This window comes from Phalacrocorax carbo, chromosome 5 (genome assembly GCF_963921805.1).
Source record: "Phalacrocorax carbo chromosome 5, bPhaCar2.1, whole genome shotgun sequence".
NCBI classification, from domain to species: Eukaryota; Metazoa; Chordata; class Aves; order Suliformes; family Phalacrocoracidae; genus Phalacrocorax; species Phalacrocorax carbo.
In genome coordinates this window covers 28,606,974-28,631,515 of record NC_087517.1, presented here as the reverse complement: position 1 = coordinate 28,631,515, position 24,542 = coordinate 28,606,974, and the positions used below count along the sequence as shown (strand labels likewise).

Sequence of the window (24,542 nt, the reverse complement as noted above, 5' to 3'; positions counted from 1 at the left end):
GCTGGTAATGCACTGGACAAAGAGAAAATTGCTATCTGCCCTCCATTGCTGGAAAGACTGGGGCAGTCTTCTGAAACCGAAAATCCCATCATGGAACTTTAACACTGACGAGCAAGTAAATATGTTTTTCAAACCTTCCTCTCATAAGCCACTCAAAAGCAAAAGATCCTAATTTTTATTCTACATAGCTATGATAAAAAGATTTCCTTCAACTCTAAAATCTGAATTTAAACCACTTTCTTTTCCTTCCTTGAACCCAGTGAACCTATTTATACTAACACTAAAAAACAAAACCTCACAGAAATTCTTGCAAGGTTTATCCTAATACTTTACTCAAAAGATTCACCAAAAGGAATAACAGAAATTAATATCTGCTTTCTAACAATGTTAATCAGCCTCCCAATAATTTGCCCATAAAACATTTCCCATAAAGTGTGAAAAATCAGGATCATCTTGCTTCATAATTTATTTCCAACAGCATAATATGACATATAGTCAAAAAATAGAAGAACAGTAGTTCACAATATAGGAGACAGTTCTTCTGAAGCTTATCTATTTGTTCATGTAAATATCAGTTTGAAAATTGAAAAGAATTAAAATACTTTTGACAACAATGGCATGAAGGTTGAAATAAGCATCATCAAACAAAAGCATCTCAGGCTTCCCTGAAATCTGTTAATAATATCAGCTGAAATAGAAGATCAGATCATGGCTATTAAATTGCTAAGAACAAAGTTTTAAAAACCTGATATGATCTATCATATAAATCAACTTTGACAAAACAGCATCCAGCTCAAAAATAGACAAAAGTTAATCCCAATAATTTTGGCAGAGTTCATACATATTAAAACAGTAAAATCACAACAAAGTTACAAAATACCCTAATAAAAATGTTCACATTTACCTAGAGTCTTTAAGAAAGAATACTGAATTTATGAGCTCAGCACAAAACTAGCTCTGGCTATGTGTATAACCAACACATACAGGCTACCAGAACCCTAAACCAAAGTAATTTGTTCCTCACCCTGCAATTCACTGAGCATAAAATGACTTCACTACAGCAACACCAAACTAATAATAATACAAGCGCTTACATTTCAAACTGAAAGACCATTAAAAGTAGATATTACAATGACATCTACTGGGAAATAAGCTACAGGAAAAGTGAATAGCATATATAGAGTCCATAGTTCAGAGCATATTACTATGAATTTGTCAGAGCAACTTGCTCGTTGCACCTCAGAACCAGAAAATTAAGATTTCTCACTGAAGTAGGCACAACTCATTCGCAAGAACATATTAATTCATTCACTTCAAGAAAAAACTGCCAATGTAACTTATAAGAACCCTAAAAAGATGAAATGCACCTAAATTCAGTGTGCTATGATTACATGCTTCATCTACTGACATGCAGTTTTGCTTCATAAAGTATAAGTAGTCCAATGACTAAAGTTCCAGGTATCCAGCAAAATTTACAGAACTTCAATTACTAAGGAAGAAGTTAATTTCAAATGCACAATTAAGTGTGAAAAGATAATATCTAAAAACAAAATCCAAGATAAATGGGCCATTAGACTCTAGATATAGACTACTGAAAATTTGCTGCAAAACATGGTACTTAAATCAACGTTTCTTTCTCCAATGAAATGTTCTGCTGAACATAGCAGAGTAACATCTCACTTGCTTAAAGCACTGACTGGAGAAGCTCTTGTCTTACGTGGTGCACCATGGCGGTGCACCACTTCCTGCCTTAAAACCTACAGCACTAAGCCACAAAGATTAATGACTGCAAATGCAAGTAGAACATGAGCAACAGACAATAAATTTTAGAGAACTTATTAACTGTAGGATGCCTCAGCTGACTACTCTGAATTACAATTCTTGATCAATATTATTCAATAACCACAATCTGAAAATGAACTGTAGAAGGGGACAACTAGAATGCCACTTGCAACTAACATTTAAGGTTACAACACTTACTTTTATTAGCAACTTGCATTTTTACAAATTTTATTTTCACCCCTATACATACAGTATTACCACCAGCAACTCCCATTACCACTAATAAAATGGCTCATGCTATTTCCACATCCACTCAATAGAGAATCAATCCTACCCTTCCTGAACTCCAGGTTGAACTTGTGACAGTATTAAATGCATTAAATCAGCTTTCCTGGCAAAACACAGCATGGTTAATGCAAAGGAAAAGTAGATTGGTTGAGTGATAAATACTTCACCAACTTTATCACCTACACTGACTCACTTAAAAGGAAACAGACAAGATGGTCCTACACCTAGATTATCCTCACTAACCTTACCAAACTAACAAGCTCATTGTAAACCTTGAGTATAGAGAGAAATGCAGTAACAATTTGTACAACCATTTAATGTAGTTACAACTCTGACAGGCATATATTGTGACTGGACTACTACCATGAAATTTTATTTCAGAAAATTATAATCAAAGGCACATGAACATTATCCTTTAAGTACTTCTTTCTAATTTTGTCATTAATTTTGAAAACATTTGGTGTCACTTCAGAAGACACTTATTTTTGTATATCCTGATAACACAAGGGAGACTGACTAACTCTCTCCTTCAAGCAACAGTATCTGCCAACCTTCCTTTAAATTATCAGGTCCTTAAAACTTAGGTACTTGATGATAAAGTAAAAGGGAAGGAGGAAGGAAAAGAAAAAGTAAAGAACCCAGAAAGATCATTAGTATTGTTACTGGTTCCTTTAGAGTAGCACCAGAGTCTACCATCCAGTTACTTCCACCTTATGCCTTAAAGGAACATGGAGCAAAGAGGATCATGAAACCATGTGCAGGCTGAACATGAGAGCGCACCAGAGGGGAGACTGAAGAAAGTAGTAAGACTTTCACTTACTTAGTCAGCTACTTCAAATTTGCAGAAAGCGTTACTTCTTGAAAACAAAAGCACAGTGGCCACATACAGTCTTATTAATTGCTAAGCTTAGTTTCCCCTTAATTGTTGGGATTTAGTGATAATGACAAACACAAGTAAACGTTAATGCAAACAGAGTGCACTGAAGTAATATCCCCTCAGGCATTTGTATTGTGTTTACATGGCAAGGTTTTGGTAGCAGGGTGGCTGCAGGGTGGCCTCTGTAAGAAGACACTAGGAGCTGCCCCCATGTCAGACAGAACCAGTTCCAGCCAGCTCCCAGACAGATCCACTGCTGGCCAAAGCTGGGTCAGTCAGCAATATGGTGGTGCCTCTGTGATAACATATTTAAGAAAGAGTAAAACACACTGCAATGCAGCTGAGACAAGTGAGAAATACAGGAAACAACCCTGCACAGGCTCCAACGTCAGAGAAGGACGAGGGGGTTGTCCAGGTGCTGGAGAAGAGATTCCCCTGCAGCCCATGGAGAGGACCATGATGACACAGCTTGTCCCCCTGCAGCTGATGGAGGACCATGGTGGAGCACCCCATGCTGCAGCAGGTAGATATGCTCTGAAAGAAGGTGCAGCCCATGGAGATCCCACGCCAGAGAAGGCTCCTGGCAAGAGATGCAGCCTGTGGAAAGGAGTCCATGCAGGAGCAGGTTTTCCAGCAGCAACTATGGCCCATGGAAGACCCACACGGGAGCAGTCTGCTCCTGCAGGACTGTACCCCATTAGGAGGGATCGATGCTGGAGCAGTTCGTGAAGAACTGCAGCCCATGGGAAGGACCCATGTTGGCGCAGTTTGTGAAGGACTGTATCCTGTTGGAGGGACCCCATGCTGGAGCAGGGGAAGAGTGTGAGGAGGAAAGAACGGCAGAGACAAACTGTTATGAACTGACTGCAACTTCCATTCCCCGTCCCGCTGTGCCACTCAGGAGGAGGACATAGAAGAGCTGGGAATGAAGGAGTAAAGTTGAGCCTGGGAAGAAGGGAGGGGTGAGAAGAAGGTGGTTTTAGTTTTGGTTTTGTTTCTCACTATCCTACTCTGTTTCTAATTGGCTACAAATTAAATTGATATTCCCCAAGTCGACTCTGTTTTGCCCATGACAGTAACAGTGATCTCCCTGTCCTTATCTCAACCCATGGGCTTACTTTCTCCTATTGTTCTGCTGAGGACAGAGAATGAGAGACAGGCTTGGTCAGCACCTAGCAGACAGTCAAGGTTAGCCCACCACAGCACACTACTTCAATTTTTAAATCATACAGTTTTTATGAAGTCCTACCATAGCCTGGTGGGCCAGATATACCTATGTATTCATTCACTGCACTTAGGAGTAAGTTAGCATATTGTCCATATAACCATTACCAAAACTGTTTTATTAGTTTCCTAGTGTTTTTAAAGAGTTTCAACTTGTCAGCATCTTCCTGAAATTCTGGACTAATATTTGCTGGATCTAATCAATACCCACTTTCATGCCTGCAGAACAAGTATTCCATCAGTGCTAAGTTTAATCACCTCTTCACCAAAGCTGCATTATAAGAGAAACAAGTTTAAGGAACAGAAAGGTTGAAAACAACTTTCCTCTGATACATTTCTGATGGTTAAATAAATTTTACAAATCTAACTCAGTTGCCTTTGTTAAGGTGATACACATCTTCAGTAAAGAAAACAGAAATATTTCTTGTTTACGAACAACCAAAATACCTGCAATTCCCTATATACTTAAACAAGTTATATACTGGTACTGGTCATCATAAGAAACTCTGCAGAAATTTCACATTACATTACTAAAGCTGTAACCACTAAGTTACTATTTGTAAAGGACCACCATTTTTGCAATTTAAAATGACTATGCTAATAGATGCCTTATTCTCTTGCTCAACTTACTGGAAGATGCTTCCAAACCTACAGCTACTTGCTTTTGCTTAGAAGGTCCAAGTAAAATTAACAGATACGTGGAAGACAACTATGACACTCATCGATCTATGGACTGTAGTAAACTTACTGAGAAACAAGTAGTTTTCACCTTTATGTCTATTTAAATAAAGCTATCTGCAGGAGCTGAAAGCAGGAACTTTTAATAACCAGAAAGATGTAACATTAAGAACCTCAACAAAAATCATTTTCCCATCCTTCCCCTCACAAAGACTAGAAGGCTATTTCTATATATAAAACGCAATACAGTCATGGCAACCTGAAGACTATGAGGAGAGGAGAATCAGAAGCTCACTCTTCCTTTTCAGTCTCTAGAGCTGACAAGTAAAGCATAATAATCTTGAAAAACTAAGAAATACAGAGCCTTTTAGATGAATCTGGACAATACCGCACACAGAAATCCTACGCTCCTCCTGAAAGCTAAGCAGGGCACAGAGGCTTGGCTTTTCACTCAATTCTGCATGCTCACTTTGGCATTAGTACTTTCCCCCACCGCAAACCTGTTCCTGGTAGATACTTACTGGCTGAAACACCTCCATCTGATAATTTTTTTCCAACTCTTTCAACAAAGAGTTAACAGACAAAAGCATTCAGTTACTCTAGAAAGCTCCGTACACTGCACAAAATGAAAAGCCAATTTTTTAAAAGAGCAATGATCATGAGAAACAAACAAAAGATTATTCCAGAATAGGCTTATACAGGACAAGCTCAAAGAAACTGGACAGGCCAAGACAGCGTTGGAATTTATGTTATTATACCAGTAACAAGATGTGCAAATTCCATAATCCCTCCGTTTTGTTACTTACACGATCATAACTAGAAATTTTCTTTAGGATAACCCTGATCAAAAATAATGAAGGAATATAAAAGTTTTGTAAACATGGCACACTGTCTAGTATAACTATTCTCTGTTTTTCATATGAAAGACCCAGATAAAACAATACAGACTGCAAATATGTTTTTTTATAATATCAAGTACATCAGACAATCAAATTTATAAAATTACTCTATTGCAGTTTCAACTGAGACTGAACTTGGTAACAGAGGACACAGCACCAGTACATAAAGTTCTGAACAGACAGTACAGAATTTAACCTGTGATTGACATTGTGTCAGATACCACAAGAACATCCTCCTAAATAAAACTGCATATCCTCCCCTTCTCTTTAAGAAGCAGCGGTATGATGCAGAAATAACTGGAAGATTCCTCCAGGTTATGAGAAGAATGAGACCTTTCTGGTAAGAAAATTTATTTGATTTCTGTAGTAACACAAGCAGATTAAGGTCAGCAATTTATGCATTGATACCTAAAACTGAATTATTATTATTATTATTATTATTATTTGAAGTAGAATCATAATCACAGAAGATTTATTAAACTGCAGTAGTATGTAAGTTGAAATTATACTTTTAAGTTTTTCTTCTATCAATTTATTTTCCTATTTAACTGAGTAGCATCTCTTGAAATAATACACCACCTTACTAGGTAATTGATTGGCTGGAGGGCTGGGAGACCAACTGACCCAGTGGGAAAATTTAAAAAGAACAACCATTGCTGAAGAACAATGATTGAAAAAACTTTTTTTGCCCAAACAGTAGCCTTTCGTCTTTCACTGCTGCAGGTCCATTTATTATATACTTGCTGTATTTCCTACTATTTTCCACAAAATTTTAACCTGAAGTGCTCTGATAGACTACTGTATCACAGACTCAAGGGAAGGATAACAATTTATGTAACATTCCCTGTTGCTAAAGCTATGGAGCTCACCAAGTATCAATCATAATTTGGATCAACGCTGCCAAAATTTTAAAGAACAGATTTTTCATTTCATAAGCAGAAGTCAAATGAGTTGCAATCACCACAACTCTACTACCATGAACTAGCAATTTCCACATGTAACAGATTACAGGTTCAATTACCTTAAGGCTGCTATGATGTTGCTAACGGGAAAAGAGAAAAAAACACATTCACCTTAGCACTGAACTTCACATTCTCTGTTAAACTGATGTATGCCTTCACTGACTTTTGCAACAATTTTTGTACTTGACAATAAAACCTCCAAGCACCAACTGGCACAAAAAGAAAAGGGAGCAGCTTGTCTACTGACAAATACAAGCCAACGTAATGCCTTCAATGCCCACATCGTCAATGGGAGGGCACTGCCTTCAATGCACTGCCTATCGTCCTGCAGATCAAGTTAGGATCTCATTCTGAGCCTCCTCTAGGAGAGCTCAAGAACACCCACAATGAAACCTTCTGTCAACAGGGAAACACTAGAAGATTGCAGTAGAATTAGTCCATCTTCACTACACGAATTTCTGGACTACTCCGGATTACTCTTCCACACACTTCCAAGCAATCACAAGTCCATCTTTGCCACAAAATCCAAGGATACTGGTTTTCAACATAAACTGGACTTAATTTGACATAATAGCTTTGGAATAATAATTATTATTAGAAGCAAAATCACCAGTATCCAAATAACCAGTATTTATATTCCTATTCTTGCAGAGAACAAAAAAATCAGTTTTGTATACAGATCCTGTGTAGGATTTTATGTAGCGCAGGCACCATAAAGGTGGGGTGGGTTTGCCAACAGATTTTTCTAGTAGGACGCTGGCATTGCTAAATCCCGAATCCCCTCACGCCGGACCTCTTCTCTACAGTAATCCCACTGTCTCCCTCAGCCAGTTCCAAAAGCCGGAGCCTGGACATTGCCTGGCTGATCTCCTCCATTCCCCACTTGTTTAAAATTTTAACATGTTCATGCTGTGACCCACAGTCAACACTCACAACACAATTCCACTCTTTCATTCTCACACACACACCCCCCGCCCCCTCTGTTGTCACGATGCTTGCATAAATTGCCAACAGTCAGGGTATTGCTGTGTGGTGGTCAGAATCCATCAGGCTGACCAAGAGCGCCTCATTCTTTTCCTTCACTCACCATCTGTCTGTATCCATCTCCTATTATCTCTAGCTGTCCTTACGGACTGTATGCTGTCTGGGGCAATAACTATCTTTTTTCATTCTCTATTTGTACAAAACAGCACCAAGCCCTCTGTCGTTTTTATTAAAACAATAAAAGTGTAGCTGTTCAATACAGCTTTTATAAACTTTGGTTTATTTGAAGAACACAAAAAAACGCCAAAGAAGAAAAAAACACCAAATTACATCCACTTCTTCCTATCCAGTTCTGCCTTCCAAGACTCCCCTCTTCCAGAGAAATCCATTTCCCAGTTTTCAAAAAAGCATAAATTTAAATACATGTATGGCAGGTTATAACCATAAGAAACTATTTCAATATATTTCCGTTAAACGATGTAAGCCACGCTAATTCAACACAGGAAAAGTTATTACATGATAAAATACATCTACTTAATTTCACTGTAATTTTCATGTTTTGTAAATGATGCAAAATATGCAAAGTCTTCTCTCTAAAGGACAGCTGGTCATTCAACAATTCAAAAGAAACAGAGCTTTTTTTTTTTACAGGGACATTTTAAGTATTCCCTCCCATTTTCACTGACAGAATAATCTTGCCACAGATCTCATCCCTACTTGTCCTCTGGAAACACACAAGCACTGTCCGCTTAGGGGACTGAAAGCAAAAATAAAACTGGGACCCTTTGTACTTCTCTCAACATTGACACCACAAACCCACGCCCCCCTCCTTTCTTTCCTACGCACTCAGACCCTTCTTAGGAATGACCCACAAATAATTTTTTTTCTTTTTGTTTGTTTATTTGGAGGGAATTCTTTCATTTGGCCCTACAATCACGATTAAAGTATCTGACTGTGTTTTGCTTCTCTTCCTAGTAAAAAGAAGAGAGGAAAAAAACAAAGTCCTAACACCAACCTGGCTTCAGAGTGGTCACCACAAAAATCACACGCTGCGGTACCAACTTGCTCTTGATCTCCTTCTTCCTAATTCTGTATCATCTCTAGTACATCATGCTCTCATCCTGCACCTACCACCTGGTAGCTGCCCATCCTATCGAATACGGCTTCGGAAGGGAAATATAAACTGACAGGCATACCCCAATTAAAATATGTGTCATTGTGCCCTGAATTAACAAGCACAAATACTGTGTTTACAGGAGTCGGGTATCTCCTTCATTTATCACATCATCTCAGTACTGTCAGCAAAGGTGAGGGGAAGGTGGGAAGGAAACGAAAAGGAGCGACAGAGACACAATCCGAAATGAATATTTAACACGCTCACAAAGTGGAAGGAATTTAATTTAGAAATCAATTAAATATTTAAATGCCTCGTCACGCCGAGGTAGTTCATTCTGGAGGTGAACCGGCTCTCCTCCTCCTCCCCGGGCTGCAGCCGGTGCCACCCGCCTGTCACCCTCCCGTCGCCAAGAGGACGGGGGTGGCGACCCCACTCCCCTCACCAGCCCCGCGGCGGGCCGGGGACTGCCACCGGCACCGGGCCAGCGGCGGCAGCCCCACAGCGCACGGCGGGGGAGGACGCGACCCTGCCCCGCCGGGACTGACCCAAGCTCGCTCGCTCGCCCCCCGCGTCCGGGGCCGCCGCGGGGCTTGGACGGCGACCGTTAGGCTAGGACGGCGACCGTTAGGCTGCGCGCGCCCCGCCCCGCCCGGCGCACCTGGATGTAGTTGGTCTCGCAGTACTCGGCCACCCGCTCGAGGTTGGTGTAGCTGTCGAACAGGGCCCGGCGCCCCCCCGGGATCTCCTCCTCCAGCAGCATCTGCAGCTCCGCCATCTTCACATCCTCTCACCCCGTCCGTCCGTCCGTCCTCCTTGCCCCCCCTCCACCCCCTGCCCCCCTCCGCGCGCGCCCTCGCGCCGCGCCCCCCACCCCCCACCCCACGGCGCTACCCGCCGCCCGGACCCGGCCTCGCGCCGCGGGCAGGGAGCGCGCCAGACCCCCACCGCGGCGGGGGCGGGGCGCGGCCGGGCGGCACCTCCTGCGCATGCGCCCGCATCCCCCCCTCTCCGCGCCCCCACTTCCGGCGGAGGGGCGGGTAGTGTGTGGGGGGAGCGGGCAGCCAGGAGAGGAGGGTGACTCGCAAGGAAAGCTGCTGGAACCGGCCATTCCTGCGTTATTTGAGTTTTGTTTTTTTTTTTTTAAGGGCCGTTCGCAGGTGGGAGCCCGGCCCCCGCAGTCTCGCCCCAGGGGGAAAGACGCGGAGGCGGCACCGAGCTGGTACCCTGGGGGCTCCCCGGGCACCAGAGCTGGCACCAGCTGGCCCTAAGGGGCCGACACCAAATAATAACGCATGTTTTCGTCTTAGGAAGTCTCGGCTTTTTTTTTTTTCTCCTTGGGATTGCGTTAGTTTACTCGATAGCAGCTTGCTAGTGGTGCCCTTCCCAGAGCACAGGTCTAACGCCACATAGACTGGTATCACTGGAAGCTTTGTCTTTGAATGCGGCGTGAGCTAGGGTCAGGCCCTTGTGCTTTTAACGTAGCTGCAGCTCAGCTCTTCTGATCAGCAGAGGAAGAACAAAATGTTTCTTTTGTGCGGATTCTGTCTGAAAAGCTGCTATTGTACAGGGGCGAGAGGAAGGGTAAATTCTCAGCTGCCAAGTAGTCAGCTTTTCAACTTTAACAGAGAAAAGCATATAATGAAGGGTCAGCAGAAACAGGAAGGACAGCCTCATGGCTGAAGCACAACACTGAAGCCACGAGTTAGGAGGCCTGTTTGGTCAGTTCCTGGCTTTAACACAGACTTCCTTTATGTCCCAAGGAAGTCACTCCATATCTCTACAACTGTGATGAAAATGCTCACCCTTAGAGGAAAGTGAAAGGCTTTTGCACTGAATTCCTTCACCTGAACCTAAAAGTAGCCTTTCTCCCACAAAAGAAAAAAGGCTCAGAGGGGATTTCATGACCATGTACCAGTACTTAAGGGGTAGCTACAAAGAAGATGGAGGCTCCATTTTTACAAGGAGTCGCATGGAGTGGACAAGGGGGAATGGACACAAGTTGCTCTTGGGGAGATTCTGATTGGACATGAGAGGGAAATTTTTTCACAGTGAGAACAGTCAACCACTGGAATAATGTCCCCAGGAAAGTGGTTGACTCGGCCACGTTGGACAATTTCAAGAGTCTTCTGGACAGGGCGCTGGGCCATCTTGTCTAGCCTGCGCTCTTCCTAAGAAAGGTTGGACTAGATGATCCCTGAGGTCTCTTCCAACCTGTGATTCTGTGAAAAAGGCTTAAGAATCACAAAACACCCTGCTAGAAACAACCCACCACGATGCGTGCGGGGAGAAGAGGGGTGACTGTTCAAAAGCATCTGTGTGCTGTCACCCAACAGCTATGCTCCAAGCACAGGGCTGTGCTAGCATGGTGTCCAGCCACCTGCAGCTCTCTGCAAGGGATACTTGCACTCCCTGCCCTAAAATGACAAAGACTGAAGAAGTGAGTGTCATGCAGCTTCGCTTTTGGTGACCTCTACCCCCAAAGTTTATAAACCATGAGTAATATGTGCAAAAATATTGATTTTGCTGTAGTTAAAGAATAAATCCTGGTTGTCAACTGCTGATTGTTAATGCGCCTTTTGAGAGAGCTGATCTGAGCCTTTGCTGCAAGGACTGTGAGAAAAAAAGCCAATCAAATTAACTCACAAAAGGCTGCCTTACAGTGTGGAGCTCCAAGCCTTGTCCCACACCTCCAGGAATCAGCCGTGGCCAGGCTTGCACCTCACCTAGGGCCTGCAGCTGATTAGTAACACCTTCACACTTTGGCAATGGGCCCCATGCTCCCTCCTCCACAGTAGCTTCAGCTTGGACTCTGCTCGTGTCATTTCTGCTGCTGCAGCTCCAGGGGTTGCTCATGCCCACACTCCCAGAACCCTTTGCGTTTGTGCAAGGCTGGAGGCAGGCTGAGGCTTTCCTTCTCTCTTTATTCATTTGCTTTTCAGGTGTGAACTCAAGCTGTCATTTGGCAGCTCCCCAGGAAACCTGCACGATCTTTCTCTTGGCAAAAGGAGAAAGCTGTCAAGATGTAAAGAGGAAGATTCTCCAAAGATGCGGGTAGGAGTTTTAACTTGGATTAGCAGCACCAGACTGTAGGGAGGGGGAACTGTTAATTGTGTCATCTTCTCTCTGTGCTTTTGGGTGCCACCAGGGCCTGCTTTCAGTGGAAACCTGCAAGAGCCCTTCTGCTCTCGGATCTGCACTCAGCATCAGCAAACCTCTTACAGGGAGCTCACGCCTGTGTATAAGGCACCTCTTGATCTCTCAGTAGCCCTGCAGGTGATTTTTAGGGTGTAAGAAGCAGCATTATCTCAAATACGTGCACACAGCTGTTCACCAGAGTAGCTGGACTAACCTTTCTGCATAATTAGGTGCTCATTATCACAGCGTGTTTACATTTTAATAGGGTAGTCTTTTGTGGATTTAAATTTAAATATGAAAAGCCCTCCTGTCAGAATAATGGCCATCCTATAATCCTCTGTACACATACCAAAAATAATAAGAAATAGTGTTTAAATTAGACCAACTGAATGAAACTACCACTTCCCTAAATTTACATAAATGACTTCCCATCTGTCAAGTGATGTGCTAAACTAATTTTAAGTTTTTATACTCCCTCAGCCCTAATTACAATATTATACAGTTTAACTTTTTCAACTTTTTTTTTTAAATCATTTTGTGCAAGATTTTACCTTAGATCAGTATCTTCAAGACTGGGAAACAAATATATTTTCCACCTAAACATGCTGTTCAAAGAGTCACAGGAAATAGAAAGGCAAGCAGCTAGCTGGAGACTCCAAATTGGAGGTCGAGATCCAAACGCACAGGGAGACCATGATTCTTCCAAGTTCTCTCTGCCAATTGCCCAAGGGAGTTCCCTGCTCACAAAAACTTGCACAGACAAGCAGATCCTTTGGTCATGTGCATTCTTGCAGCTGGGCACTTTGTGTGTGTGTCCCACGTACCACAGTTTGAATTACTCGTTCTTAATTAAAGAAATATAATAATAGGGTAGCTCAAAGGCCGCCTATTTTTGGCACCACAGTAAGAAATCACAGTCAAAAGCCTCTTCCATTTTCTTTGCTATATGGAAAACTGAACAGCACAATCACCACATCAGGGTATGTGAGTAAACATGCCATTTAGGCAGATGACCAGGTCAGATCTCTGATAGATTCTGCTGCACGTTTTCAGTTCACTTGTGTAAATAACTCTTCTCTAGTTTGATGAGGTTCCCATTTCTGAGCATTTTTCCCTTAAATTTTCTTTCTCATATTTTGTAAATGGTAGAAACAAAAGCAGAAAATCCCTGTGCTTGCTGCATCACATAGATCTGAGTAGATTTGCAGCTGGATAAAGGACAAAGGACTCTGACACCAAACATACGGTCATGTGTACTGATCACATACATAGGCCCATGCCCTTTAGCCAGCAGGTAACATTTACTGGAGGGGTGGGAGAGGGAGGGAAAACTGGAGAACTGAAGAAAGTAGTCTGTAACTGAAGTATGTTCCTTCACTCCCTGAACAGTGTCATCCTGCTCACTTTACATACTGTCTGGATCTGCTTCTGGCTGGATTGCCAGTCTTTCCCACTCTCGTAATCCAAAGCACCTGAAGCAAACAGTGGCTTATTTAACTCCCACGGCCATTCCAGAATGCCAAGGGTGGCCTCCTGGCACAGAGTGCAACTCATACACATCCAATGCTGCAGCAAATGGTGTCAGGATCCTGATGCGTCTTAAACACTCAACCTCCAGGGCTCACTGTAAAACAGAAGGAAAAACCCACACACCCTGCAGCTGCACATTCTCCTCCTGCTTCCTCAGGCATTCAGCAATTTGCTGGACAATCAAGATTGTAACCACAGATAACCTCTCTGCTTATGAGAAACTGCATCTGGGTAAAGTGCTTGCTGCACAAAGGGTAGGAGAAGTGACCCATGGGGTCGTTTACTTCTCATGGAAGCGTTTGCCCTAAGATTGCTATTTCAAAACCACCTCTGACAGCGGCAGTGCATGATTAACACCTGATACCTCCCAACACCTCTGGAGAAGGACAGGACACGTTGGAGACATTCAGACTGTCTGTTCTAGGACATATCTCATTCTAAATACCAAGCTTTTTTTCTAGGAATTCAAGTTTTCTTTTGAACTTTATTTCAACACCTCATTGTGTGAGAAGGACAGAGCCAGTACAAGGGGAGAAACTCTCCAAGGAAGGATTAGGTCAAGTTAAATAGGAAAAATAATGATCTCTTTCTAACATTTCAGACTTTAAAAGAGAACAGGCAACAAATGGTCTCAAAGAGAAGCCAGCACAAAGCATAGTTGCTCATCAGTTTCCCTCCAAGGTTTCAAACAACAAAGCACTCGGGGAGTGGGGGGGGGAAGAACTGCTCTAATTTGTTTTTCTTTCCTGCCAGTATTCCTTCTCAAAGATGCCAACCCAGACCAACTGCCAGCCCTTTCCCACCCTGTCCTGACCCTTGTGGCATCCACCAGGTAAAGTCTGATATGGCTGCTGAGGAGACAGACCCTAAAGGGCAGATAGTGGAGTTAATGCTCCACTACAGCACATGGGAAAATTCATCCTCTCTGAAGTATTGATTCCAGCTCACAACAGACTGGAGCAGATGTTACTGGCCTACTTATGCTTTTTTCACATTTGCAAATTTGCTTTGCAGCTACAACGGTTAGAACTATTCTCAGAGGTCTTTGTTTCTTCCTGCATGTAATTAAAATTCAGATTTTTAGGTACTTACATTTACTCCAGGATCTTGCCCCCTGGAGCTTTTTTAATCCTGTTCTGTTTGTAATCATGCTTTCACCACATAAACCACTTTAAAAAATTTTTTATGCCTTGCATATTCTTAGGAGCCACTAAACAAATGTGTGTTGTTCCTGGAATTAGCATAACTGCCTTGCAAGGGAAGGATAATAAATCACATATGTGAAGTCATCTTTCCTCCTTCCATCACACATCTGGTCAAGTAATCCCCTTTCATGAGTCCGTGAAGGCCGCTCCTGTTCGCACCACTTTTATTCGCTATCACAGTCTGCATCTCTCTCCTCCTACCTGCTCTGCCCTTTTGCTTGGCTAACACATAGGAGCATTTCAGCCCTTTCTCCCACCAACAACTATTTTTGACAGTATGGTAACAGCACAAATCTCAATGATGCAGTACTGCCTAACAGGAGATGGTGACTGATGGCTCCCTATCAGTCTCAGCAGCTTCAGCCACCTCAGTCTGAATCTGATTTGACAGAATATTTATGTGCAGAAGGCAGCCAGGCCTCCCCGCACTGTCTCCTCTGAGAGGGAGCTTAAAGGACTCATCTATTTCAAAGGCAAAGACATCTCTGAATTACATGAGTGAGCTTTCAGCAGGAAAGAGTTTGAGCCTAAGCTGTACCCATCCTGCTACAAACTAGTCAAAGTCACAATCTCCGCACCCTGGAATATAAGAGAGGACCCAAATGTCCAACTATCGTGTGTTAGCACACAAGGTTTGATCTGTCTCATACAGGTATAAGGGTATTTTTTTCCCCATCTTTCTCTCTTTAGGACTGAGCTTTTAAGGGAACACAATGGACTGAGGTGTTCCTGCCCCTGAATTCAAATGGGTCAGGCTATTTAACCTATTTTCATAGAATCATAAAGGTTGGAAAAGACCTCTAAAATCATCAAGTCCAACTGACAACCCAATAATACCATGTCTCCTAAACCATGCCCTGAAGTTCCATGTCTTCACGTCTTTTAAATACCTCCAGGGATGGCAAATCTACTACCTCTCTGGGCAGCCTGTTCCAGTGCCTGACCACTCTTTCAGTGAAGAAATTTTACCTAATATCCAACCTAAACTTCCCCTGATGCAGTTTGAAGCAATTTCCTCTCATTCTATCACTAGTAAGGAGAAGAGACCAACATCCACCTTGCTACACCCTCCTTTCAGGTAGTTGTAGAGAACGATAAGGTCAGCCTCCTCTTCTCCAGACTAACCAACCCCAGTTCCCTCAACCTCTCCTCATAAGATTTGTTCTCCAGACCCTTCACCACCTTTGTTGCCCTTCTCTGGACACGGTCCAGCAACTCAATGTCCTTCTTGTCCTGAGGGGCCCAAAACTGAACACAGTATTCAAGGTGTTGCCTCACCAGTGCCAAGTACAGGGGCACGATCACTTCCCTAGTCCTGCTGGCCACACTGTTCCTGATGCAAGCCAGGATGCCATTGGCCTTCTTGGCCGCCTGAGCACACTGCTGGCTCATGTTCAGCCGGCTGTCAACCAACACCCCCATGTCCTTTTCTGCTAGGCATCTTTCCAGCCACTCTTCCCCAAGGCAGTAGCATTGCACGGGGTTGTTGTGACCAAAGTGCAGGACCCAGCACTTGGCCTTGTTAAACCTCATACAGGTGACCTCAGCCAATCGATCCAGCCTGTCCAGGTCCCTCTGTAGAGCCTTTCTACCCTCAAGCAGATCGACACTCCTGCCCAACTGGGTGTTGTGCATTTGGTTGGCATTTTGCTGATGCCAGCCTTAGCTAACAAGCTTCTGGTGGGTTGGGGCTGAGCTGAGTGTGCAACTGGGGTGTACACCAGCTTGTGACATTGATTTCAAGAGCCCCTATTGGACTACCGCTTCCCCAGATAGGGAATGGGATTGCAGCGGGAGACATCCCTAGCGCGGGGCCAGAAGTGAATGGCTGGAAGATCACAGGTTGATCACCCTTCACCTAATGGAGTCTGGGGTTGAGCCATTTCTGAAGGATAAATAAAGCTGAGCTCTCCTGTTCAAAGTAATCATACAAGTCTGCGCAGAGCCCTGGCCTCACACAGAGATTTATTCGAATCAGGAACACCAAGGCAATTCATCCTCTCTAAACAGCTTCATTCCCTGCTCTGTGTGCTCACTACCCATGGGGCCCAGCTGCGCATTAGTTCCCCTCCTCCCCTCTCTGTGCTTTTCTGCAGCATGTATTCGCTAAATACAATCTGACAGCTCACTTTCTCAGGTCCACAGCATCAACACCCATGCATTGCTTCTCTGTGCCAGAAGCTCTACTTTACAAGTCGAGCCGTAGACTCCCTCCCGGCTCATCTTGCATGAGGAATGAGCACATCCTTGTGTCCTCTCCCTTTTCACACCTATCACTGTTGTCGGAAGGAATTCACACAGCCATTTGTGGTAGCACATCCCTCAAAAATCTACCACCCTCAGAGCTACACAACCAGGAGTCAACTCTTCTGGTTGTTTTGCAAGTGCCAGCTAGCCCTCAGCTCTAATCAATTTGTCCACTTTCACTAGTTCCAGTTTTGGCTTAATTCTAAGTCTCTCTGAAGCCATCATACATGTGTAATTTCATTGCGTAAGGGTTCTTTCACATCGAAGTGGTATCGTACTACTATTCAGTAACTTTCACCCTCAGCAACTTCAAAAAGTGCCATATTCCTCCAGTGTGCGCTCACCGAAATGCCATTAAAAGCTGCCCTCTAGCTGTATTACCTGACCTGTTGCACACCAAATCTCAAGAGCTTATTATTTATTCTAGAAAAATCTGGTCCGTGTCATGGTATATGATGCCTCCAACCAAAGGGCTCATTTAGCCACTTGCGAGCTGTACTCCTTGATTAAGGAATCCAGAGTTCATTAGAGTACTGAGTGTTGTTTAAGTACATACATTGCTAGGATAAAGAGATTATTTCAGGGCACAGACTGGCTATCATCTCTAATACTTAGGAAGAGGTGCAGAGGAGCAAACACATACAGCTGGTATACTTTTGTTCCTCTACTGCCAATCTGATGTTTCAAGCTGTTTTTATACAAAGGAAAAACCAGAGTGGAGAAATCCCTATCTTAAAAATGGCTGGGAGCTCAGTGAATTCAGCAGCTCTTAGGATAAAATACCCGCAGTAGCCTTCCCCCTCCCCTGCCTCCTCAGGAACCAGCAGTATTTCTCACAGCTTTCCATTAACTACGTTTATTATCTGAATGTCTGCCCACATGAGTAATTGAGTGAGTCACATCAGCAAAAGACTTTGTGGAGTTTTATGAGGAGGCTGCACTGTAAAATTTTTTTAAATCACAGTTTAATTTACAGAGCGAGGATTTTTAGCTGTGGTGACGATTTCAAGACCAATGCTGCAGCAGTGGGAAAAAGAAACACAGAGGTGATAAGGATATCCAGTTCTTGAGGGCAACTGAGAAAATGTGATGGCTCAGCAAAGTTTACCACACTGGAACAGTACAGCTATAAAATATATAAAGGCTAATGCAGGATGTGTGTTTGCAGTATTTTTACCTTTACTATGTAGAAGCCATCATCAAGCTTCCTCAAGCACAGAAGAGGTTCACTGTGAACTATGGTGTGTATATAGAGCCCTACCTAGTTATCACTGCTGGGATATGAAACAGGAGGCCTGATCCAGCAAACCCTTTGTATAATTTCCTTTTTCTTTGTATTATGGCAATACTAAACTTACAAAGATATCTAGGCGTTTAAATAGTCAAATAGGTGCCGAATGCAATATTCAAAATCCAAACACCTAAACAGCTTCAAAAATTTGGTTTCTAATGACTGAAAGCCACAACTGAGATTTAAGTGCAACTGTGCTAGGTCAATATATGAAAGTCAGTGGTATTCAATGCAATCACACAGCATAAATGATAGTCACAGTCATACAAAGGTTTGCAGGCCCAGGCCCACGCTTGAGGTTAATTTAGAGCAGCCTGTTAGCAAGCAATCAATTTGCTCCTTCCTTTTACAAGAACAATACCATCAAACCAAGGCACAAGCTCCAGCAAATTTAATATGATTTCTGCACAGCAGAACGACTAAGTGCTTCACACATTCTCTCTGTTCCCAAATATCTTGCTCACCAATGAATGTGCAGCAGCTGCAACCATTGGTCCAGTTGGTTTTCCATCATATGCAATGGCGTATTCTTGCAGGCATCCCTGCCAGCTCCCATTAACTCATATAGCTCACTCCTTGCCTCCCAAGGCACTTTTCCTCCATTCAGACTCCTGGAAGAGCTTGCAAAAGCAGGACAGTCACCTCACAGAGCTGGGGCCTGTTCAGAAATTAATCTGCCACGCAGTGCACAACCTCCTGTCTCCCCAAGCAGGACTGTGGCAGGTGGTAGCCAAGCTGCCAGAAGGCGGGGCTTTTTGGCCTGGAAACCATATTTGTGGAAGCTTAGAGCTGTGTGAAAATGCTCATACATGTTGCAACAAGGCAGCAGTTCTTTGCTCCCATGCACAGCAGCAATCCAGTTACTGATGTTGAACACCCGTGATGCCCCAAACCCCATCATTGTATCAGGCTGACTTACAAGCACCCAAGGATGGAGTAGGAGTCAGCTTGTGACATATTGGATACTGAAGGCTGCTGAGCAGGGATTGAAGTTGCTGCATTTCTGTTTATTTAGGTATTGCAGAGTTCCTGCATCTCCAGGGGTTCAGCTGTAAGGCAAACGCATGGAGCTAGAGCATCAGCGTGCAGCACAAAATATCAGCAGTCTTAAAGGATGGGATGGAATAAACATGATATGTACAGTCAATAACTCACAGCTAACAAGCCCTGCACGAGCAAGTCAGTTGCTTTTCAGTCTAAGAAACTACAAAGCCAGAGTATGCATTTTCGTGTTAGTGCTGACGTCAGGGCATGAAGATTATTCCCAGAATTAAAAAGAATATATCTGACAACAGTGAATTCCAATAGAGGATCCAACAGTGACATGAGGAGTGCAGCTTTTTTCCATGCTGGTGGTAGGCGGTAGGCTTTATCAACGAAGATGTAGGGAAGTTGACAAGGGTAATAAAGTTGCCTTAGCTAAATCCGAGCCTTCCTTATTCTGTATCAGGGTCTCAGACAACATGAAACAATGCTACCAAGTCCCAATTTCCATACTTTGCCAATATGAACTTCGCTTTTTCAGACACACTTATTTGCTTCCCCTCCCTCATCCCAAAAGATAAACGGCCAAATATGACATTGTTTTTCTCTTACTGTTCCAATAGATTTTTGTTCCTTTCCTGGATTCATGGCCTAGGGAAAGCTGGTCAGGGCAAGAGCCTTAATGGGTGAATAGCACCTTCTCTTTTACATATGACTATTCATTCCCTCTCGGCCTCCCCGAGGCTTTTGAACACAAAGTACTTGTAGGAATCATTTAGTCTATTGCTGAAACACAGCCCCTGAGCCAGCAGATACAAAGCACTGCTGGAGCATCTCATTCCATCAGTTAAATTGAAGAACTGATGGCTGGGCCCAGCAAGCTCCCTTTTAGAGAGGATACCCAGGGCCTTCTGCCTTGAAGCTCTGAAGGGGAGGATGATCGCTTTACCCTTGCTGCAGTGTCTGAGTCATTACTGAGTTGGAAGCGACTGTTAAAAAAAAAAAAAAAAAAAAAGTGCCTTTTTTGGTGAGACTAGAAAGTTGGCAGCCAAGCAGGCACAGCATTGGATGTCTTGCTGCCAGGCTTGTGACAGAGCTGACCTGCTTGGATGCCAGCAGGGAGGTGGGAGCAGAGCATGCCAGTGCCCGTGAGTTGCTCAGCCCTGCAGAGACTGGAGCAGAGGAGTTTCAGAGAGGTTCAGAGGTGGCACCAGCACTGATACCCCCATATAAAGAACAAACATTTCCTGCCTAATAGTGTCACTGGAGCATCACTTACCTGCAGCGATGTTTCACTTTCACTGAGGTAACCAAGACACCAGGGACACATTTTACCTGGTTCTTCTGCCCTTTCAGTTCTACATCCTCTCCTCTTTGGCCAAGGCAAAGAGGCCTCAGCTACCTTATCACCACTACTATCACTTATCTGTATGTCAATTATAATGAAGATTTAGCTCCAAGTTACACTGTTTTTAATGTAGAATCCTGCAAGATTTGTCAATTTTACTGGCCTAGCATTGATCTATTTAAACTACTTTTCCCATTGAAGAGATGATCAAGTGCTTGTGCCAGAGATGTTGGTGCAGAATCAGAACTATGATGTTTTTTTGCCTACTGGAAGCAAAGCTTTTCTTTACAGGAGCACTAACATCTGAGCAATTGCATGTACTTCATTTATCTTGGGTTCAGGTTCCTCTGTAAAAGAAATAGGAATGACCTGAAAAGTAGGGGAAAAAATTCTTTCCACTCCAGCCCTCCCCCAAATCTTTTGTGGGAAACACAACTATGTTTTGAATGCTAAAATTCACACAGATTTAAAAATACTTATCTTCAAGGAATATTGCCATGGAAACCCTTATCTTCTCTCCTTCCCCACCCTCCATATGTGAGGAACATTTTCTTAATCTTTTTTTTTTCCTGCATGTGGTAGTTCCTCTTCCCCGTCTGCTACTGCCAAAAACCTGGCATCGAATCCTAAGAGATGTCAAACAGGCCTTTTGTTTAGTTGAAAAGTGATTGCTAAAAAACAGTCCTGAGCTCAGCTAGAGAGAGATGCCAAGATGGGTACATACTCTCAGGCTCCAGAGAAAGGTGCCTGGAATATTTTCCAGCAATTCCTGCTCTGGAAAAGTGGACAGAAGCAGCAAGAGCTGCCACAGTAATTACAACAGTTCCACTTCCTGGTGGCATAACCTACAAGTGAGGAAGATTTTCCTTCTCATTAGAAGCCTTTTTCCCCCTTCTCTGTCACTCTTGAGAAAAGGCATAGGGAAGTGGGTGAAGTCCTGTATGCTCGAAGTGCTTTCATGAAGGTACTGCTCTGTCCCCTTCCTTTTGCGCCACAGCTACAAGAGGATCCAAGCACAGAAAGGAAGCCAGTAAACTGTAGACTTCACTCTGCTGACCAGGATATATCTATATCCAAGGGTGAAAGTCAGGGAGCCCCTTCTGCCGCATTAACAGAAACCTCGGAAAGGTCATACATGTCTCACCTCTCAATAGGGCCTCTACAGATACCTCCTGCTGTCAGTGAGAATGTGTGCACAGTACCCGAGACAGTGAGTGAGAAGGCAACACTACTTACCTGTGAGTTAAGCAGTACAAAAATGTTCACAAACAAACTATGCAGGTGAGACAGATAAATTGTTCTCTGAGTTTAGATTGCCAGCAGCCCCACGTTCATATAACTGCACAGCTAATGGGGAAGCTGGCACAAGAGCTGCCCAAGGTATTTTAAATCGGCAAACGTCCACTCTGCCCAACAACCAACATTTACTTTTGCAGCAAGTGGGACAGAAGTTGCCAAGACTATCTTTTCCATTTAATGATGGAAAGTAAAACATACAGCCAACTCTGTGCTGCATGCCACAGCCATTACCAGCAAGTCCTTAAACTTCTGGGGACAGAAGGATATTACTAATTTGCAATAATGGCTCTATGTGCAGCCCAGGTTAATTAAAATCTAGAGGCAACACCATTCATAGATATTTTGGAGGTAGTGGGAGGCTAGCTCAATAATCTGTCTGCTCTGCTCAAAGTTAACAACTGTCTCACCAGTTGCCACCAGTACAAGGGGCAAAAGTATAAGGCTTTGTCAGCCAGAAACAGCCATGACATTCAGTTAGCGATAGCCTGACTGCTCCTGGCACCTGTGCTGGCTGCCTGCTTCTCAGAGCAGCAGGTTGCATAGGCACAGAGATATATTTAGTCTCTTACCTTCCATGAGCTTGTAGCCCTTTGTAGAAGTTTGCTCTACAGTAAGAGTCCAATGAATGAAACAACAGCTTTTCTGTTTTTTCAAAACCATCCTGTGGAATTTGTGAAGCAGCTTTCTGGTGCAGAGCAGGAATATGAAGCATAAAAACCAATAATTCCCTGTATGATAGAAGCAACCTCCCCCTCTTGGCTTTGTTCCTAGACTAGTGTTACAGCCAGAAGGGACCTCTGGGCCTTAGACATGTCCTTAGTGCATGGGTCTGAGCAGGACTGACAATACTCTATTCTCAATTGACTGGACTCCTGAGACTGGCTTTCTGCTACAGTGCAGGTGCTGACTCAGGCTCTTCCCCAGGCTGGCATCTAACAATGCTTCAGTTTTGGCTGCAGTCTTGTGACATGTCTACCACAGATTCCCTATGCCCAGTCATCTTCCCCCCCCCCAAAATTTGTAGGAATGTAGGTGTCAAACCCCGATTTCTGTCAAATGCAGTTGATTTGGCCCAAGGGCTCAGAAGTTACTTCTTGTGAAAAGAGAAAGGGGAAAATTACCAAACATGAGCGGGGAGTGGGGTACGCACTATGAACACGAGTCTTCCTTAGGAAACCAGGCCAAACAAGAACAAGCTGACAGTTTATGATGGACAAGCGGCGAGAGGAGACATGGGACAAAACTGGTATTTCAAGTTTCCAATCAAAATAGATTAAAACTTTACAAGAAAGGTCTGATCCAAAAACATTCCCATACAAAAAAGGTGGTTTGCTGCTATAGAAAACGATCCACAGCTGGGCTGATGAGTGCTGCACTAAATCTTGATAGTTAGGCTGTTTGAAATGACTGACACACATAGAGAGAGGAATGGAAACTTACAGACTTCAGCAAACAATGTGGCTGTGACCTCAGTGTCACTCTGAGCAGTGCATAACAAATGCTTGAGAGCACCTTATTCCCCTCCTTTTCCTCCACGCTCAACACATTTCCTTAACTGATGAGTCAGGGTGGTTTTGGACAGCAGTTTTGAGCAAACACAAACTAATCATTGGCTTTCTCCAGCACTTTGGGCCACATTCTTCTCTTGTATCAGTCATGGACTCCTGTAGCATGCTTGGTTACTGGCCCGGAGTGAAGAGCACAATCTTATGGGATGCAATACCTGTGCAGCCTGACAGAAAATTTGTAATAAATTATATGGAATTATTCCCATTTTTGACTCCTGTCATTGGGGAAGGGCTCTTGCAAGGCAGTTGGCCCATACAGCTCCAGTAAGGCAGAGAAATGCTATAACAGAAGTCCAGACAATTACACCTGGGAAGCTTTTCTGGTGTCTGAAAGCTTCACTCCCACGACACGGCTACAAGAAAGCTGATCTTTGCCACTCAATTATAAGACAGCCACCTCTTCCTTGTCCAGTTCCTAGCAGGGACAGTGCTATCCTACCATTTTTTTCCCCAAGAAGGAAATAACTTTGCCTCCATTTTACCTCCTCTGCACACCAGGGATGCTTTAAAGTAAAATCCTTTACCACAGCGATTTCTCCAGGTTTAGGAAACATCTGCACTGCAACCTTCCAGAAAAACAGACCTTTTTGCATAAGCAGTGAAGCAAAGCCTGACATGAATTGCCATCTGGGGACATGACCAACCTTCAGTTAAATAGAGGTCAGATTAGCAAGAGCTGTCTTGCAGTTCATTACAAAAATCAATGCAAGAAAGGCAGCAAGCTGAACTGCATAATCCTCCTTTTTCTGCCCAGCAGACAAAAAAACCAGTAGAACAGCATCTCTGTCTCACCTCTCCCCCAACACAAACTGCACTGGGGGGGGATCTCAATCTCTACAGCTCCACCAAAAGCAGAGCTGACACATTAAACCCAAGAGCAGAATTTTCTGTCTGGTGACCACAGAGGCTGGCATCAGATGTTAACCCCATAAGAGCTTACAGGACTGCATTCAGGCTGGCACTCGCAAGCAACACAAGAGCCAAAACATTTTTATAAGAGCAGCAGATTTCCTGACCTGGAAGGTGCCAGTGAAAGGAACAACATCTGTAGAAATGGGAATTGCAGCTACCAGGTATGTGCCCCTGTCAAGTGTGCCCTGTCCGCAAAGGCAGCAGAAAGTAGC

General features: G+C 43.6%; 1 protein-coding gene across 9 annotated transcripts in view; it reads right to left on the bottom strand.

The window, feature by feature from the left end:
• The window catches only part of ABI2 (abl interactor 2), a 71,614-nt gene extending 61,960 nt beyond the window's left edge, over positions 1–9,654 (bottom strand). For 4 of the 9 annotated variants that reach the window (XM_064451794.1, XM_064451796.1, XM_064451795.1 and 1 more), the window contains exon 1: positions 9,470–9,644. In XM_064451794.1, the coding sequence (XP_064307864.1) occupies positions 9,470–9,586 (117 nt within the window). In that variant the 5' untranslated portion in view covers positions 9,587–9,644. Of the gene's footprint in view, positions 1–9,469 lie in introns of all 9 variants that reach the window. The other 5 variants (XM_064451803.1, XM_064451802.1, XM_064451801.1 and 2 more) reach the window with 5 other exon arrangements.
• Positions 9,655–24,542: the final 14,888 nt, after the last annotated feature.